Source organism: Genypterus blacodes, unplaced genomic scaffold, assembly GCF_046128005.1.
Source record: "Genypterus blacodes isolate CSIRO-AG114 ecotype Tasmania unplaced genomic scaffold, CSIRO-AGI_Gbla_v1 ptg000216l_1, whole genome shotgun sequence".
Classification (NCBI taxonomy): domain Eukaryota; kingdom Metazoa; phylum Chordata; class Actinopteri; order Ophidiiformes; family Ophidiidae; genus Genypterus; species Genypterus blacodes.
Window position 1 is genome coordinate 1,305,991 of NW_027467015.1, and position 19,010 is coordinate 1,325,000.

The 19,010-nt window shown below is 45.7% G+C and overlaps 1 protein-coding gene across 9 annotated transcripts in view; it reads right to left on the bottom strand.

Moving 5' to 3' along the window:
* Window positions 1-87: 87 nt before the first annotated feature.
* The window catches only part of rbm47 (RNA binding motif protein 47), a 26,224-nt gene continuing 7,301 nt past the window's right edge, over window positions 88-19,010 (bottom strand). For 5 of the 9 annotated variants that reach the window (XM_076170356.1, XM_076170352.1, XM_076170353.1 and 2 more), the window contains 6 exons: window positions 7,472-8,338; window positions 7,055-7,388; window positions 6,696-6,719; window positions 5,785-5,994; window positions 4,225-4,415; window positions 88-3,521 (listed from right to left, as the gene is read on the bottom strand). In XM_076170356.1, the coding sequence (XP_076026471.1) occupies window positions 3,270-3,521; window positions 4,225-4,415; window positions 5,785-5,994; window positions 6,696-6,719; window positions 7,055-7,388; window positions 7,472-8,308 (1,848 nt within the window). In that variant the 5' untranslated portion in view covers window positions 8,309-8,338 and the 3' untranslated portion in view covers window positions 88-3,269. Of the gene's footprint in view, window positions 3,522-4,224; window positions 4,416-5,784; window positions 5,995-6,695; window positions 6,720-7,054; window positions 7,389-7,471; window positions 8,339-11,608; window positions 11,716-16,407; window positions 16,628-19,010 lie in introns of those variants that run through there. The other 4 variants (XM_076170355.1, XM_076170354.1, XM_076170357.1 and 1 more) reach the window with 4 other exon arrangements.

Here is a 19,010-nt window from a genome sequence, read left to right on the forward strand (position 1 = left end):
TGGAGCATCTGAAATGTAGATATTTTAATCAATCATTAAACCTTGCGGATATGATTCAGACAATGAAATAAACGCCAGAACATTGCATCCTTTTGAAAATGCTTTATTTGTCTACTTCATCACTATAAATATAACAATGCTGAACAAGCTTTTTTTTTTAAACAAACAAACCTGATAGAAAACAGTCTGCATAGGCCTACAAAGGTAAAGCAAAGGGCACATTTTGGCAATAAGGCACACACTAGGTTTAAAATGGTAACACCTATTTTAACTAGGCATATCAAGCTCTGCACTACTAAAACAACAAGCGGGAGGAGTCCATCCCACTTCTGCAGTGCAGGTGAAATGCAGGCATCAGGAAGTAAAGCAGGTGTTTTGAGTGGGAGGCAGAAGAGGGTGACTTTTCTGCTTTCTAAGGCATTAAAACATTCCGCTGATGACTGCTATCTCCTACAGCCTCCAATAGATTAGACAAAACATTATGTACTTAAAAAATACACCTGTCAAGACAAAACCAGGGCCAGTACTCTGAGATCCATCAGGAGTCACAGCTGTAATGACCCACTTCAGTCTGGGATGGTGAAATTGGTAATTGTGAAGCTGATAGGGAAGGCATACTGTAGGCTGTAATACTATGGTACTCCCACTCACAACACCCAATCCAGTATGAAATAGTACATTCTAACAGCATATTACACAAAACAAAAACACAATAACTTTGAAAGTTAAAAACTGTTGGACACTTTGGCAAAACAAAATCTACTTTTTTGTTACTCTGTCTTTACTCCCTAAATAAGGCATATATAAAGAAAAGAAATATGTTTTTGGAATATATTATACCTTTTCACTCACTTCATAAACAACAAATGTAATGCATATATTAAATATATCCTGACTTATTGTCATCAAACAAGAACATAATAAAAGCCATTATCAGCAGTTTGTTTTCTAAGTCAAATCCAGTTTCAGAGGGAGAGAAGTAGCAACACAGACTTAGATGGACTGTGAGACTGTGAGAAATACAGTGTGGGAGTACCCTGTGGACAACATAGACCAATGTCTTAGTCATGATGTCTTTTACAATCTCTATATCCAGACCATCTTCTGTCTGTACAAAGTCATACTCATCCTACTGTTGGAGAGGAATGGAATCTACGCCTAAATCTCTATTATGGTGGAAATCAAGCAAATAAATTCCTCTGCAAGAAATACATTCTAAAAATGGAATGGAGAATGTGTTTCATTTGTTTGCATGGGTTACAAAGTATTATAAGTATATAAAAGCTGTCACATACAAAGCCTGTTCTTCTGGAGTGTGATTCGTGATCAGCAGCAGGTTGCATCCGTTCATGTTTGTTTGTGCACATATGTATCACATTTAGTACATGCATGGCTACTTTTTGTGTGAGGTATTGCTCCAGCTTCTCCCAGTATCTCACTTGTGTTCAATACTCTACCCAGTTAAAAAGTGCCTGCTAGACATTCATAGGTGATATTCTTGCTTTAACAATGTGGGGAAAAAAACTCTGTTAGACATACAGGCATTAAAAAACACCAACCAGGCAAGTTGACACACGCACTCTTGCTCAGTTTAAATATCTCTTCATGTGAAAGTGGCAATCTCTTGCCTTTTATAAATACGTTTAAGTGCACCTTGGTCAAGCACAGTTACAGGACGAGAAAGAGAGAGGAGTGTTACTGCTGGAGCATCCAGAGAACAGAGCTCAGGTGAGAGAAAGCCTGCAGAGACTGAAACTCACCATACTACAATAATACCACAGAATCTTAGTAAATGGAAGTATGACTTTGGTGCTGTGCTTCATTAGGAAAGGCACAGCAAAAAGGCATTGGAATGGAGCCCAGAGTGGCACATATGCAGATGTAAGGCACCGTAATCAAGCCCAGAGACTCAGGTGGACTGGAGTGAAGCCTTAACGTTTTGTTAGATAGCACTGACAATGCCAGAGCACTTTAAGTGACAGAGTGTTCCAGTCCATACAGGAAAACATCTCTCATTTCTGTCCATATTTGTTCACCTTTCAAAAGTCAAATAACTCAAAAACAATAATAAAGACATATGAATAAGAGAAAAAAAAACAATATCTAACCTCTGTTCAGTCTTAGACTCCCAGCAGATATTAAGTTAAACCAAATATCTGAGGGTCTCTAAAGAAAAGCCCTCAAGTAGTCACGTGATGCTTGAATGCATAAGACGACAGATATCCCTGTTGCCCATCACTGAAAAAACATTTCCAGCTTCTTTAGCCATCACTTCCTCCCCAAAGGAATCTAACGCAATACAATAATATTATTGAGTTGGCAAAAATTCTTCTTCAAACAAACCAAGATATAATGTTTAAAAAGGCGCAAAGCAGAGACAAACTAGTGTGGAAGCTAATGATAGGCCAATAAACAACAACAACAACAACAACAACAACAACAACTCATAGCCTTCATTTAAAATAAGCAAAACACAAAATAACCAAAGAAAGAAAAACAGTTCTTTTTTTTTTGAAGCATGCTCAAACTGCATGGACGGATAGTCTTGCCCGCAGCATGTAGACATTTCTACAATACTCTATGTTAATGGAAAAATACTAGCACAAACTTTTAGTATATCCAACAATACTCCTCTTCAGTGGTATCACAGGTCAGTACTTCCTGCTGCTTTTACTTCCTTTCACTTCACTTTGTACCACCCTTCATGTTTTGTTTTTGTTTAATGCCTTTTTGTATTTATTTGTACTTTTAGAAAGCTAAAAACATAGCATAGTGTAAAGGAAGCCCCCCCCCTCGCCAAAAGAAATAAAAAGAGAGACTTAGAGAGAGAATAAAACCTTAAATATGTATCTTCTCTTCATAAATACTTGTACCTTCAGTGTTCTCGTCACCATAGGAATATGGCAGGGTGGGGTCGGGGGGGTCAGATTGAGTGGTGACTGCTGTTAATGTGATCTAGGCTCGTTGTTGTTGTAGGAGCACTGTCAGCATATAGAAGGTTTCCTCAGCGTACGGACAGAACTGTCGTCTACATCGCTTTTTAATGACTGAAGGAAACGCTGCTGTTTTCTAATTAACCAGGATACACTGAGGCCAGGCGGGACAGAAGAATCTGAGAGGTCAGGCGGATGATGTTTCATAGTCTGTGTTCTGGATCTTTACTTCACAATGATGTCTCAGTGTGATGAAACAGACATGTGCGGTGTTCAGATGCGGTCAGTCAGTCCCACCCAGCATGGACGACGCTGTTGCTTCATGTGGTCGGAACTTCAGTACGTCTGGTAGACGTCGTGGATGGGCAGCTGGAAGGCCGTGGCGGGGAATGCCTGTGGCACGGCGTAGCCTGCGTATCCTCCGTATGCTGCAGCCGCCACTGCCGCGTTCTTCTGCAGAGCGGCCAGAGCCGCAGAGTTGGCAGCATAGTTAGTGATGGGGACGTATCCAGCGCTGTACAGGCCGGCAGCTGTTGGGATGCGCTGTACGTTATGAGCCATGGCATAGACTGGAGTGATCGGACGACCCTGAGAACCACAGGAGAGGAAAGAGGAAGAAGACCATGAAGAAGGAAAAGGAGGGTTAAAATCTTAAAAGAGGATGACACCAACTATTCAGGAAGCACTAATCAGTTCATCAATACAATGTGAGGACGTACAAAGTCAGGGAAACTGACCTCTACCAGATCACTAAGGTCACATCCTGTTGGTGCTTTAGAAGTAGAAGTTCAATGACTAAAGTCTCTCCTACACAATTGTTGGTGAATGTTAACAGCCCAAACTTCCAAGAGTGGATTTATATTTCATTTAAACTTGCTATCTTTAACACCGAGACGCAGAAACCTGTGATGTCAAAATAGTGATCCCCAAGGCCCCAAGGATGGGGCCAGTCGAAACAGAACAGAACACACTTCTGATGCTCTTGTTTTCTAATCTTTCATTTCTAATCTGTCCTTTTTTTCTCATTCATCATAGTACCTAACTTATTGCACTTCTACTCTAGCTCTAGTTATGCTCTTAGCTGTTGGTTTAGGAAGGAAATGCGCTTACGATTTCTTGTGACCTGAAGTTCTTTTATCTACCTTTGTTGAACACACTTATTGTAAGTCGCTTTGGATAAAAGCGTCTGCTAAATGATCGTAATGTAATGTAATGTAATGTAAAGTAAGTGAAATGTGTGTGTGTGTGTGTGTGTGTGTGTGTGTGTGTGTGTAACCCTCTGAATGCACACCTGGAAAGGTGGCGGGGTAGAGACAGCAGGTAGGACAGTGGCAGCTGAAGGGGCGGCGGTGTGGTCTGCGTGCTGCATGGTCAGCGGGTTGATCAGGTGCTCCACTGTGTGCACCTTCCCTTCCTCCATGAGCTTGGCTGGGGGAGCCGCACTGAACACTGGGTACTGTCCACCCAGAGTCTGCAACGCCACTGCACGTGAACACACACAAGAATGAGAGCATGAATAAGCCGGCGGATCACTGCAGAAAAAAAAGAGTTTAGCAAGAGATGGTTAATAGGTTATCACGCACAACATTCACATGCAGACACAGACACACCACAGGGAGAAAAGTTGAAGGATTCAACGTAGAGAAAGAAAGAAAGTGGAAAATAAGAAGTTGCACAAGCTGGCGTTAGGTTGTGATTCGGATTATGCTGGTGGATTAACCCCAAAGCTCCAAATCTCACACACACACATGCACACGCACACACACACACACTCACACACACATGCATGCACATAGAGCGAACACAACGTCAGTCATTGTTTCAGATGGACAAAAGTCTTTTCTCTTCAGTGGTGATCCTGTGATTCCACCCAGACTGAGACCAAGGTCCAGACTTTGGTCACATAAATCCAGAGGGAGCACAAGGACAATGATGAACCAATATGTTACATACACAACAGGTCAGAGAGTTCAATGCATGCAAACAGCAGCAGATCACACAAAGGCGGGTGGGTTACTGAGAATAAGTGTAATGTTTGTGCTTTGACCGAAATGTCAAAGGATAACACCAATGTTTATCACAGTCTGCTGATTATGATATTTTCAGACAGAGGAAACTATTTGCTGCTACATTAATAAATGTACTTAGATGATCTATCATCTTGTTTTCTGTTTCATTATTTCACATTTGCAGTGCAAATATCATCTTTTTACTTACTGATAAACAAATAGCTGTATACAAATCAAATGACATACACTGCAAAATGATCAGAGTGTAAGTATAGACAGCAGCAAGTAACCTCTTACAAAACATTGGTATTATGTTTCCATATTGATCAGAATAGTGTGAACAGAATCCAGAGAAAAGAGACATAATGCAGTTCAACTCCGCTCCTGACTGAAATCATTTGGCTGCTGACCTACTGTTATAGATATCGACAAAATCAATATGTTATGTTTAAAAGATGAATTTTCTTCAATCATAATTGAAAGGGAAAATCAAGATTTGATGAGCCACATTACGGCCAGGAGCTGGAGTTCAGCACATTATGGAAGCATCAACCAGTACATCACAGAGACAATCATCTCTCTGATGTGGAAAGAGGAAAGATTGAGGAACCAAACATGGCAGTTACTATCAGGCCCTGCTAGAAAGGACGATCTCCAAAGGTTGATATGATTGATCACTGTAAATCAGTCCTCCTCAACACGGCCATTTAGTAACAACCACCAGCTTATCCTCCAAAAATAGTCCCTCAAACTGTACAGGACAGTGAAGAATTAGGGTCTGGAAGTGTTAGTAAGAAGCTTTGGAGGTGGGCGAGGATGTGGAAAACGTCTAGCTCACTGACTTGTGCCAGGTTTGAGGCCAACTTGGTTGACGGAGGCAGCGAGATCCAGGCCGGGTATGAGCTCATAGGGCTTGTCGGGCTGCTTGCCTTTGCCCTCATGGTAGCGGCTGTAGATACCACGGCCGGCAGAGTAACCCCCCAGGTACGACCCCCGTGGTCCGGGGGTGCGGTTACCTGCTGCAGCACGGCCACGACCTCGCACAGTACCTGCTTGAAATACAATAAGTAATATAGTAACAGGGGGGAGGGGGTATGGTTTAGGACGTTCTGCAGCTTGGGGGCAACTTGTAACAAAAACTGTGCATCGGGGCGTCGTTCAAGGCGGGATTCACAAATAAACTGTGGCTGTGTTTATTAATACTTTATAGATTATTAATAAGCCATTAATCTGAACGGCATCTGGATTACCAAATTATGTAAATATTTGTAGCGGAAGAACCCTTTATGATGATCTGATTGGTTATTAAAATGGCAAACCAGATGATGATCTCATTATTATCTATACAGCAGTTGTCAATGATTTATTCATTGGGGTTTTTATAATGGATGCACTCAATCAGAGAAGATTGTGTTCCTCCTCTCTCTTAAATGTAACACAATCAGAAGGTCATTGAGTAACTGACTGAGCGAGACTGTTAAGGTCAGTGAGGTCCGGGGTGGGGTGCGGGAGGCGGGGGTCCTTCTGTTCTGATGCTTGAACTGTAATGTGACCTGTTAAATGACCTACATATCTATAGAAGGAGGGTTCGGCATATTAATCTCGGACGAGCTTTGTTATGATCTTCATCGACAACCCAGCATAGGTTGGGAGGTGACAGCATAGCAGGAAATGATTGTGTTAGAAAGTTTGTCACATGAATCGCATTGTTTCATTGAAGGAAATGAGTAGGAGTAAGGATGTGAGAGATTACCATTGCTCTGTATCATTGGGGATCCTTTGGAGAGAAAACCAAAACACAATCATTGTTGAAAGTCAAATAGATTTCTCTTGCTATCACCCAAAGACCATCAATACTTTATCAGTCATCAGTCAGAGGTAATGGGATTAGCATTCATTGGTCCATCACCTCTTATCGCGTTTGTTTTTCAAACAACAAATCTCAAGTTAAAGATTAAAAAAAACAAACTCTCATCGTAGATGAAATCATTATTATCTTAGTCATCGTGTCCATTGGAAAATTGTAGTTTCCCCATTGTTCTTACAACAGTTACTGTCAGTTACATCTCATACACAGTGTTCTTGTTAGTACAGAACAAAAGGGTTTCTAACCTTTGACGAAGTAGTCTCTGTTGGGTCCGATGAGTGTGTTGTAGGGATAACCGTAGTATGCCAGTGTGTAGGGGTCGCACTGGTAAACGTAGTTCTGAGGCTGAGGAGCCTCTGGAGGCGCCGCGGCCCCCTTGGAGGCCTTCTGATAGCGTGTGTACTGCTCTTTATCCACAGGCTTGGCTAGAGTCACCTCAATGCAGGACCCCTCCACCTCTGTGCCGTTGAGGTGGTCCATGGCCTGGACGGCGTCGTCTCGGGAGGTGAAGTGGACAAATGCATAGTCGCGGATTTTCTTCACACGTTCCACACATCCAGGGTTCCAATGGCTGAACACCTGAGTGAAAAAGAGAACACCTGATCAGATAAATCTACAGAACGCTTACACCTCACCACTTTAAACCGTTTGAGCAAGCCCACCTGTCTGATTGCCTCCTCGCTGGTCTCCATCATGAGATTTCTGACGTAGAGGATCTTCACGGTCTCCATGACGTCCTCGTCCACATCAATCTCCGGCTCAGCCCAGTCCACCGCGATCTGATGGCCCCACAGCTGAATGCGTCCTGGCATCAGCTTCCTGCGGGCCATGGCGGCTGCGCGGTGCGACTCGTACTCAACGAAGGCGAAGCCGCGGTTCTTCATCTTGTCAGCAGCACTGGCATAAACAATCACATCTAACACGCCCTCTGTCACCTTGGAGACCTCCTCCAGGATCTCCTCACGCTTTTTGGTCTTGGGGATGCCGCCGATGAAGAGGCGACAGTTGTCCACAGAGGAGCAGACCCCCAGCAGCCGCCCGGGCCGCACCTCATAGTTGTTGAGCTCCCGCACGGCGCGCTTGGCCTCGTGTTTCTCCGTGTACATCACAAACGCGTAGCCTCGGTTCTTCCCGTCGAAATCCATCATCAGGCGCATCTCATAGATCCGTCCAACAGACTCGAACACGGGGACCAGCTCGTCCTCGTAAACGTCCCGTGGGATCTTGCCCACAAAAATTTCACATCCCCGGGGTGGAGATTGGGCACACCAGCCAGGAGGCGGGCCGTATTTACGCTGACCGTTCTCCTGGACCATGCCGTAGCCGGTGCGCTCCATCAGGGCCACCAGCGCTGCCTCGTTGGGAGCACCTGCCACTCCTTCGGAGACGGCCATCTGTCCTTGGAGAGAGTGGTGGGGGCTGCCGGAGGGCTTGGAGGGCATGGATGGGGTGGCGTTGTTGCTCATCGTTGAGGAGGAAGCAGGATCTTCTGCTGTCATTCTGACAAAACCATCCAATCAGATCGGGGCCTGGAGAGAGCAGACCAAATTGAGATTTAAAGTTCGGTTCAACTGTAGCCACTGCAAATGCCAAACAGAGAAGAAGAAGAAGAAGAAGAATCCAAAGCAGAAAAGTGCTGATAAACCACATATGTCACACGGAAGCGAACACAGATGAAGTGATGAGCCGATGTTTGTCTTACATACAGTATGTTATCTGGACAAAACACGGCAAACACAACATCTATAAATCCCCGAGGCCTCAGCTCCTATCACAGCTTTTACAACCTTGTTTTGTTGAGCTCCTTAGATTCTTTGCTGACCTCTGACCCCAATCAGAGAGAATGAAGGGCTGTAAACCCACAAAACCTCAGCTCAAGGTTCACTGAGTGCAACTAGGTCACATGTCCATGGGGTGTGTGTGTGTGTGTGTGTGTGTGTGTGTGCGTGTGTGTGTGTGTGTGTGTGTGTGTGTGTGTGTATGACAAAAAATAAGTAAGACATATTGAGTTATGGTTAAGCCCCAAGAAGAATTCAGCGTAAAACACTAATAAAGCTGTGAAAACTAATTTCTTCTTTGTCTGACATGTTACGCTGTGTGACATTCAGGTGCCAGTATGAGGTGTTGGACTTTCAACCTCCTCATCAATATCAATGTTAATACTGTGTAGAAGTGCAGCACTGTGTGTTTCTGTGTGTTTCTGTATGTATGTGTATGTGTGTGTGTGTGTGTGCGTGTGCATGTGTGTGTGTGTGCCGGGCTTTTGTAAGTTTAGCACTTCATTAAAGTCCACAGCCATATAAGAGGAACAGGGAACAATCAGAAATCGGCTTCCCTGACATAAACCTCTTACTCTCCTGCTCTATTTTCCAACACCGTAAGCATTCAGAGTGGAAAAATCCCCAAATCACCACGCTGAGGCTGTCAATCAAAGTCAAACTACAAAGCAAACCCCTTTTCACCAGAACTGATGTAGTCATATCAGCAAACAGGCCAAATAAACAAGAACCTCTTGTAAGTTTTGTGAGGCATCGTGTGTGTGTGTGTGTGTGCGCATGTGTGTGTTTGCGTGCGTCATGATTTTGCCTGGACTTTGACAGAGATAGGTGAGGCAGTCAACAAAGGTAAAACACTACAAAGCCAAGCATCCATGGTAACGCACACGCTCATTTGACCTGACCCAATATCCCACTCTCCCACACACACACACACACACACACACACACACACACACACACACACCTGCTCACTTATTACTTCGCCCCAAGGCTGAATGGCTTAGAATTGCCTACACATCACCTTGCCCACACCGAGACATGAATGCTACACACGTGAGCTCAACAACAGAGACACAAATATGCTTTGAATAGCCTAAATAAAATGTAGGGCGGACAAAGTAAACAAAACTTGTTAGTTATTTGAAAGTAGAGCGTGATCATCCATAGCAGATAAGGATGAGAGGGAAAAAGAAGAGAAGCGCGTCTGGGGAAAGACAGGATGTTATGTCCTCCTTCTATCTGACATAGGTCGAGATGACATTAGGAGGCAGGACGACGGCCATCATCTCCACGCCGGTGACGTTGGTTTGTGAGGACGCCCGCTCTGGGTTTGGCCTCTCGTTTTCGCTATTATCTCTGTGTTGCTCGGCGCTTGTTGTTTCTGTTTGAGTTCTGCTTCTCTGTTTTCCCCTCTGTCCCCGTGTGCCGTGTGAAGTGCTAACATGATTCCATCAGCCTTATCTGGCCGGGCCGGTGACAAAGGGAGGACAATATCCACTATGGGAGTTCTGCTCCCTGATAATAGAAAAAGAAAGAAAAAAAAGGCGCCAGTGACAGTGTGAAGTCGGCACACTGCGTGATACAATCAGGTCCGCAGTCTTTCATAAGGTTCCCGTCACTGAGAATGTTTCCTCTACAATGTATTTCAGGTATTTGGTCTGGGAGTGGGGGTAACCTACTTTCTGTACATATTACTGCCTGCCTCAGGAAATCATAGCAGTCAGTGTGCGTGTGTGTATGTGTGTGTATGTGTGTGACTTTGAAGTTTGATCTGAAAGGACCTGCCATTACCAAAATAATAGAGGCAAACCCTGCGTGCGTGTAATAGTAAGACAGAGGGGGAGAGTGTAAGAAATATCAGGCAGCTACAGGTGGATGATTAACCACAGCCAACAAAAATCACAGCCTCTACTCACATGGACAGACAGAGAGGGAGGGGGGGCGAGAGAGAGAAAGAGAGAGGGGGAGAGAGGGAGGGAGAGAAAGAGAGAGAGAGAGGAGACAGAGCTCATTGTGCAGAAGTATAAGCGTGTAGATTTGTGATTTGTCCATCCTGACTTTTGTCTTTACACACAAAAACAACAGCAATCTTACTTATTTGTTTGGTGAATGTTCACATATGAAGGCCGTCCTCACTCATTCACACACACACACACACACACACACAGTTCACCTGGTCAAAGGTTATGAACCCGGGGGGCTGTGACCTGCAGTGAAGTGAGCGAGCACAGGTTGTATTGGGTAACAGCTCCGTCTCTCTGGGTTAAAGTGTTGCAGTTATTGCCCATTACGTCGTGTTTATGATTGATAGAAGCACCTGATTCTCTACGTATTAACAGCGTGTGTGTGAAATTGCTTAATGTACAGAAAAAAGCCTCCAAACCCTCTGTGTGTGTGTGTGTGTGTGTGTGTGTGTGTATAGCCGGTTGTGTGCGCACAAACCAAGGAACAATGCGTCTCTGAGTCAGCACTTCTGTCCTGAGTGACATTGAGCCGAGCGTGCTGAAGAAAACAGCGCCAAAGAAGGAAGCCGCCATCTTAACTGTAGGCGCATGTCGACCAGATTGACCGGCGGCGTCGACCCAGCAGCCCCTAACAACGGGGTCACGCAGCAGCAGCAGGAACACACACAGCCAATGAGACGGCGCCGCGCTCAGATGGACCAATCCGACCCACAACACCCATAACTTCCCAGCAGATTAGATACAACGTGCAAACATTATCCCAGCCTGGCTTCAAAAACAAGACGCATGCACTTCTTCTTCTTCTTACAAAGTTACTCAACATTAATCTGACACACTTTCACACTTTCAGATCACAAAACAGAGCTGAGTCGCTACAAAACCCAAAGACGAGAAGAAGGGAAGTGAGAGTGACAGAGAGGACAGAAAAGGGTGAAAAAGACATCGAGGCGGAGAGAGAGAGAGGAGAAGAGGAAGGAGGGAGAGGAGGGAGGGAGAGGAAGGAGAGGAAGGAGAGGAAGGAGAGGAAAGGAGAGCGGTCAGATGGGAGGATAGCTACCCCTGTTGCTTCACAGCGCTCCGCCGCTTGGCTGCCTGCTCTGGGAGTGAGAGTCCACCTCCATGAGAGACAGGTACAGCAGGGCACTAAGCACAGAGGCCAGCCTCCTCTACACACACACACACACACACACACACACGCACACACACAGACTAAGCCAGAGCTGCAGAGCACGAGAGCCAGTGAAGGTGGAGCTAAAGCAGGTACCCTCTCTCTCTGTGTGTGTGTGTGTGTGTGTGTGTGTGTGTGTGTGTGTGTGTGTGTGTGTGTGTAGATGGGTGGATCCCGGCCCTGCTTTTGCGGTCATTAATGGGAACTTTTCAAAATACAGACATTTGTCAAAGCACCTGTTGCTGAGACGTGCAAATAACAGACGCAGTAACCAGTGAAGACAGCAGAGCGGTGGGAGGAGCAGAGGCTGATGGGAAATGCAGTTATTGCGGAGAGAGAGAGTGTGTTTGCTTCAACAAGGAAGCAGAGAGTTGCTGACACGTGGAAATCACAGGAAGGATCGGATCCCCCGGCCCTCTGGAAGGACGTTTGAGAACTCTTACTGGGAGCAGCCACGTCACGTCAGCACAAAACTACTACTCAGTGTGTGTGTGTGTGTGTGTGTTTTTGTACATAACAACGGTGAACATGTTCCGAGCGCAGCTTAACTTAAGCAAACAACACACACCTTCCTGAGCAGCCAAGAGGGCAGATAGAGGGGTGGCCGAGAGAAAAACAGACACAGAGGAAAAGACACACACAGACACAGACGCACACACACAGAGAGAGAGAGAGAAAAAAGACACTTAAGACTCGGACGGTTTCTGTTAAGCGCCCATCAGTGCGAGAGAGGGAGAGGGAGAGGGAGAGGGAGGGAGAGGGAGAGGGAGAGAGAGGGAGAGAGAGAGAGAGAGGGAGAGAGAGAGGGAGAGGGGGAGAGGGGGAGAGGGAGAGAGAGAGGGAGAGAGTGAGAGGGAGAGAGAGGGAGAGAGCGAGAGGGAGAGGGAGAGGGAGAGGGGGAAGGAGAGGGGGGGAGAGAGAGAGAGAGAGAGAGAGACAGAGAGAGAGAGAGTGAGGTGAGTTTCAGCAGATATTGAAAGCAGCCCCACTCCTTAACAATCGAGTAAACATGAGAGGAGAGAAAGTATTTAGCATAAAAACAAGAGAATGATGAAGATTACAAAGAAAGACAATGACATTAAAGGACAAACGGGTGTGTGTGTGTGTGTGTGTGTGTGTATGTGTGTGTGTGTGTGTTAACTGTTTACCTTATCAAATACCAATCACAAACAGGGTCAAATTAATTAAATCAATCCCATCATTCATGAAACAGGGGATTTAATTTAATGGGTGAAAGGTGTGCGTGTGTGCGTGTGTGTTTGCGTGTGTGTGTGAGGAATGTGAATCGGTGCATTTGGGGGGTGTATGTGTGCTAAGCCGAGAGAAGTGAACAGAGGTGGGGAGCCAATTTAAAGATGGAATCAGCCCTCACTCTGCCAAGGGGTCAGTCTACATCAAACTGATTAACTGTCAATCATTAGCCAGAGCCAATCAGCACGCAGACACACTGCAGGGGTGCCGGGCGCTCTGGTGACCGCACAGAGGGACAATCTGCCCATCAGGAGGAGAACAGTTAACCGTTAAACCCCACAGGAAGGCCAGAGGGAAGGATGGAGGAATAACAGTCTGTCCCTCAATCATTCTATATATTCACCTAAACATTACTCAGGCACACACACACACACACACACATTTTTCTGACTGACAGATTGATCCACAGTTATTCCTAAACTTCTAATTTTCATTCCTGACCTTCTTTGGTTGAAACGTTTTAGATCAAACTGTGCCTCTGATAAGATAGTTTGATCCTAAGGGCAGGGCCAGAAAGTGCACACACACACACACACACACACACACACACACACACACACACACACAGGCGCGAGCATGCACAGGCAAAACAACCAGCGATAAGGCAGAAGCGGTAATCAGCGTCTTCGACTGGGAAACAGTATGACTGTGGTCTATTATTGCAGGTCACCCATTAAAGTAAATGAGTAGCGTGTCACGAGTCCAGACGCCCTGTGTGACTCGTGGGAGTGCACCGGTGTTCAGACACACACCGTCATTTCCTGGAAGATGCTCCTGCCTGTCTTGTGCTTAAAACGATAAGACGCTTTAGGAATGTCAAAGACATTTTTAGGTCACACCCGCACAAGCAAAAAATGTTCACAATAATATTTCCTTGTACTTTTTTATCTGCAGGATTAATGTTAGGGTGAGCAGGAAGAGGATGATGTCGTCTGCATAGAGCCTCTCTGGATATGCAAGAAATCACCAGAGCGCTGAAATTAAATACTAACCGTGTCTGTAACATTTAGTTTGAGAAACATTCAGTATCAAAGTCCAGATTTGCTACAGCAGGTGACCACAAGTCGAAGGATGAACCTGGACGAGGGAAGGAGAAGCGAAAGCTGCGGCCGAGCCCCTCAGGACACATGATGTCCTCACACACACACACACAGCGGGTCACAGAGTTCAGCTGTCAGCATGCAGGCTACACCGCCGTGCAGAGGAGTGGAGTTTCAGTCGCAGTGCGGAATAATAAGGAAGTCGCCGCGACGTGGTTTTCAAAGAAAAGACTTTGTTGACTTCAAGCCGATTAACACTCTGAGGCAACAGCAGCCAATGGATTCATTTAATCAACATAGGAAATAAGATTTATCCCAAAATGTTCCCCACCCTCATGTTCCTCCCTGCCTCTGTCCTGCTTTGCCTCCCTCTTTTCTCCCCCCCATCCCCCCTCTGTGTACCTGTCACCCTCATTCCTCCGGTTCACTCAAGCTCAAAGAGCTCCAATGAGAAAGGTGTGGAGAGGAGGGTGGGCCGAGGGGTGGGGAAGAGATGGAGAGGTGGAAGGGGGGGGGGGGGAGAGAGAGAGAGAGAGAGAGAGAGGGGGGAGTGAGAGGCTAATGAACAGGGCTGGAGGGGGAGGACAGGACCCAGTGTTCTCCTCAGGCCTCCCTCAGTACAACAAGGTCCTTCAAAGTGAAACCGCTCAGAAGAATTTCAGGTCAGACGTGTGTGAGTGATCCCCCCACCACACACACACACACACACGCACACACACAAAAGGGAGGGATTTCTCTTTGATAACCCCACAGGTGGTAATTAAGTAACTAAGTAACAAAGTAGATGTGCTAGATTTTCATTTCTGATATTTCACAAGGAGATCATTCCTCACATTTAAATATGGACTAAAGTTAGGCTTGAGTGCTAACAAACTACACTAAGCTGAGTGAAGGATGTGTGTTCTCCTTGATTCAATCATCTGGACCTTCAGAAGCTTCTACTCTAATCTGACAAACAAGCGCCGACCTGAATGATTGATTCAGTGTGAACAATCATGGCCGACAGCTCAGCTCTCATCTGAGCCTGAATACAGAGAGGATCGCCTGCTACCAATCACACCCACTCAGAAATGTGGCCAGCATGTAACAATGGCACACACACACACACACGCCCGCTCGCATGTAAGCGCGTTCCTTCACATGAGTGTTTTAGTTTCAGCACTGAAAGGAGCTTTACTGCCTTAAGCAAACACATTCTTCCAGCTAATCAGCCCGGGCCGCCATGGCTGCTGCAGACATTGTTTCAGACAATTACCAGTGACGTTGACAGTGTCACACACTCGTGATAAAGGCTTTAGCGGCTTGTGTGTGTGCATGCATGTGTGCGTGTGTGTGTGTGTGTGTGTGTGTGTGTGGTATATATGAGCAGATTGAGGTTAGGGTGATATTTGACTCACTCAACATTAAAAAAACACTTTGATTTGCACGTTTTCTTGTGACCTTCACACACACACACACACACACACACACACACACACACACACACACACACACACACACACAAACACACACACACACACACACACACACACACACACACACACACACACACACACACACACACACACACACTTACAACGTATGCTGACAAAACGGTCAACCCTCCTACACACACAGGGCAGAGTTCCACCCTGTCAACAAACACAGTTAAGGGAGTGTGTGTGTGTGTGTGTGGTGCAGTTAGAGTGTCAAACGTACAGAGCAGAAGAAATATTTTCACAAGAATCTTTTTGTTTGCTTTTTGTGCTGTAGAAATGAATAAATGTCACAACAACATCTCCAGATTCCTCCGTCACTGTCTCTCTCTCTCACACACACACACACACACACACACACACACACAGCTCACCTTACAGGGGTAAAAGTCCACTCTTTTTATGACAAAGGACCAGGAAGTGCACAGGTAATAATCACTGAAGCATTTTTTTTATCCCCCACCCTGAACACACACACACACACACACACGCACACACACACACGCACACACACACTCACACTCATACATGCATACGGACACATACAGTGTCATGCCACTCCACAGGTTCTGCTGGTTTCAGGGCTCGGAGAGATCCCCATTCCAATAATAATGATGAGCTTAAGTGGCCTTCAATCATTTTGGTCTGTGCCTCTGAGAGTCAATCGATACAGAAACCACAAAGCCCCGCAGAGCCGCATCACAACAAACACTCATCTAAACAAAGTCTCAACAATGAGGCCACAAGTGATACAAACAGTATCAATCTGCCAAAACAAGCTGGCGACAGAGATATCAGCCTCAGAACGACTGAACTTAGAGAACGTGATGATTCAGATTTACAATGTTGCTTCCAAATCATTTCCGCAAACCTAAACAGAATACACACACACACACTTGAGGAAAAGGTTGTCATACTGTACCTGTATGCCACACTGAGGAGCGCAGATACCACCAGCAGGTCAAAGACTTTCAGCAGGTGTGTATTGGCGTCTGGGAGTCACTTTCTACACACACACACTTTCTGTGTATCTGAGTATCTAACGCTGAAACACTCTCTCTCTGTCCTTCTCACGCTCCTTAGGGTGCTGACAGGCACCAAAGACGACCGCTCTCCTCTCCTGGGTGTCTGAGTGTGGAGTTAGCAGAGGTGGGTTAGTGTTTACTCATTGTCAATGGGCAGCAGAGGGAGGTGGGGCCTCTGCCACAGGTAAACCCCACCTTTCCTGCTCCTTCCACCTCTTTCTCTCCCAGCTGATAAGGAAAGAGGCAAAAGGGGAGCGAGGAATAAAAGGGCCAAGACAAGACAACAGAGGCTGATTGACAGCAGTATAAGCCAAGACGCAAGCTGGTGTTTGAGTGCGAGTACTTATTACCATAATACACACTGTGTGCCTGTGTTAATGCGTAATCGTTTTGGGAAGTAATAATAGTTTGTTCATGATGTCACGTGAGGAACGGCACATCTTACTGAGTGAAAACAAGAAACAACAAATCAGAATGAGTGACTTATGCTGCAGAACTGCTCTGAAAAATAAGGATTAACCCTTTAAAATATATTCCACATTAAAGAAATCAATCCATCAGAGTGTGTACATATTTACAATAAACATCTAATCAGGTGCGTTCAAAGACTTTGCTCATCAATACGCAAAACTGTGTGTGTGTGTGTACTCAGGGCTGCAAAATCTGAGCGGCCCAAGGCATTCTGGGATTGATTCGTTACACGCTGAATGTGATTTCTCAGATCCGCTGGTCCGGACGGCGCAGCGGCCTGATGAACAGAGGTTCATGAACGCATCGGCGGCCGACAAAACGTAGCGACAAATTCAAGCACAAACTTTGACTTTAACCCTACCGGTTACAGTGAGTGAGCACAGTTTGTTAAACTAAACACAATGGCAGATAAAGTGAATATGAAGCAGAGTGAAGTGTGTGTGTGTCTGCATTCCTCCCATATTTGCCCCCAAACACAGAGAGAGTGAGGGGGGAGTGTACATAACCTTAAACAACCCGTAAAAACAGACAGAGCACTATAGTCTTATCAGATGGGGTGCCAACTCCAACCTTAGTGTGTGTGTGTGTGTGTGTGTGTGTGTGTGTGTGTGTGTGTGTGTGTGTGTGTGTGTGTGTGTGTGTGTGTGCCCGCCCGCCCGCAATTGCCATTGTACAAGTGACACATTAACCAATGACTCTGTTAATGAAGGACATGCAATCACTGATTCTTGCTTTTTGGGCAGCACACACAAACACACACACACACACACACACACACACACACACACACACACACACACACAGGTATGGTTTGCTGGTTCCAAAGTTTACTGATGGAGAAATCGCTTCCCTCCCCGCAATAAGGTTGGAGTGAAGGCCGTGCAAAGCCATAAAGCCTTTAAAAGGCGGATGATAGCGTGATCAAGATGACTTTATTACCCGCACACTGTATCTCTCACACACACACACACACACACACACACCCATACACACACACACACACACACACACAAATACAGCACATTTCCTTCGATTTTTGCACCCAGCGTCTCAAAATATGTAAAAGCCGACACGGCGAGAGACAGACTGGTAGACAGACAGGCACGTGGGCGGTGGAGACAGATGGGTTTGACAGAGGACGATAGCCATCAGCCCAGTACCAGTGTGGAGACAGACACACATGAGGGAACTGGAACGACTGGTCTGATCCAACACACACACACACACACACACAACAGGTCACAAAACACACACAAACAGCATCATAACGGACACTGAGACACATGATGGGGGGTTCAAGAAGATCCTGAAGCACCCTGAAAAACATAAACACCTGTGTTTGTTTGCAACCAAGCAGAGAGTAACAGACACACACACACACACACACACACACACACACACAGCACATGCACAAACACCCACACTCACATCGTTGTGTGTCGGCTTCCACTAGATAGCGACTGATAATTCTCTTTAAAAATGATTAAGATGTGGGTCACAGAAACCCACGCTGAGCATGCGCACACACACACACACACACACACACACACACACACACACACACACACACTCCAGTAACTTTCTACAGGGCATTTTCCTTCAGGCCATTCGTTTAATCTGTACATTTTGGGTAAATATCTAATTAATAAATATGCCATTAGAGGCTCCAAAGTCTGCTTGTTAGCAGCAATTAACTGAAACAGGAAGGTTATTGTGTGTGTGTTTGTGTGTGTGTGTGATGTTGGTTTGTCCCTCTGTGCCATGTGAAACAGCTGAAGTCCCTCAGCAGAACAAAGTGCCTGTTTGTGGAGTCCAACAGCAGAGGATTACAGCTTCGCTCGTGTTAGCAGCAATGCATGTTGGGATTTGCACATGTGTGTGTCTCTGTGTGTGTGTGTGTGTCTGGGTGTGTGTGTGTGTGTGAATGTCAACGCTAGATCTTCCTCGTTGAAGCTACAGGAAATAACTTATAAAATATACACCTCTGTGATAGAATTTGCTGCTACATCCCGACAGAAATCCATAAGTC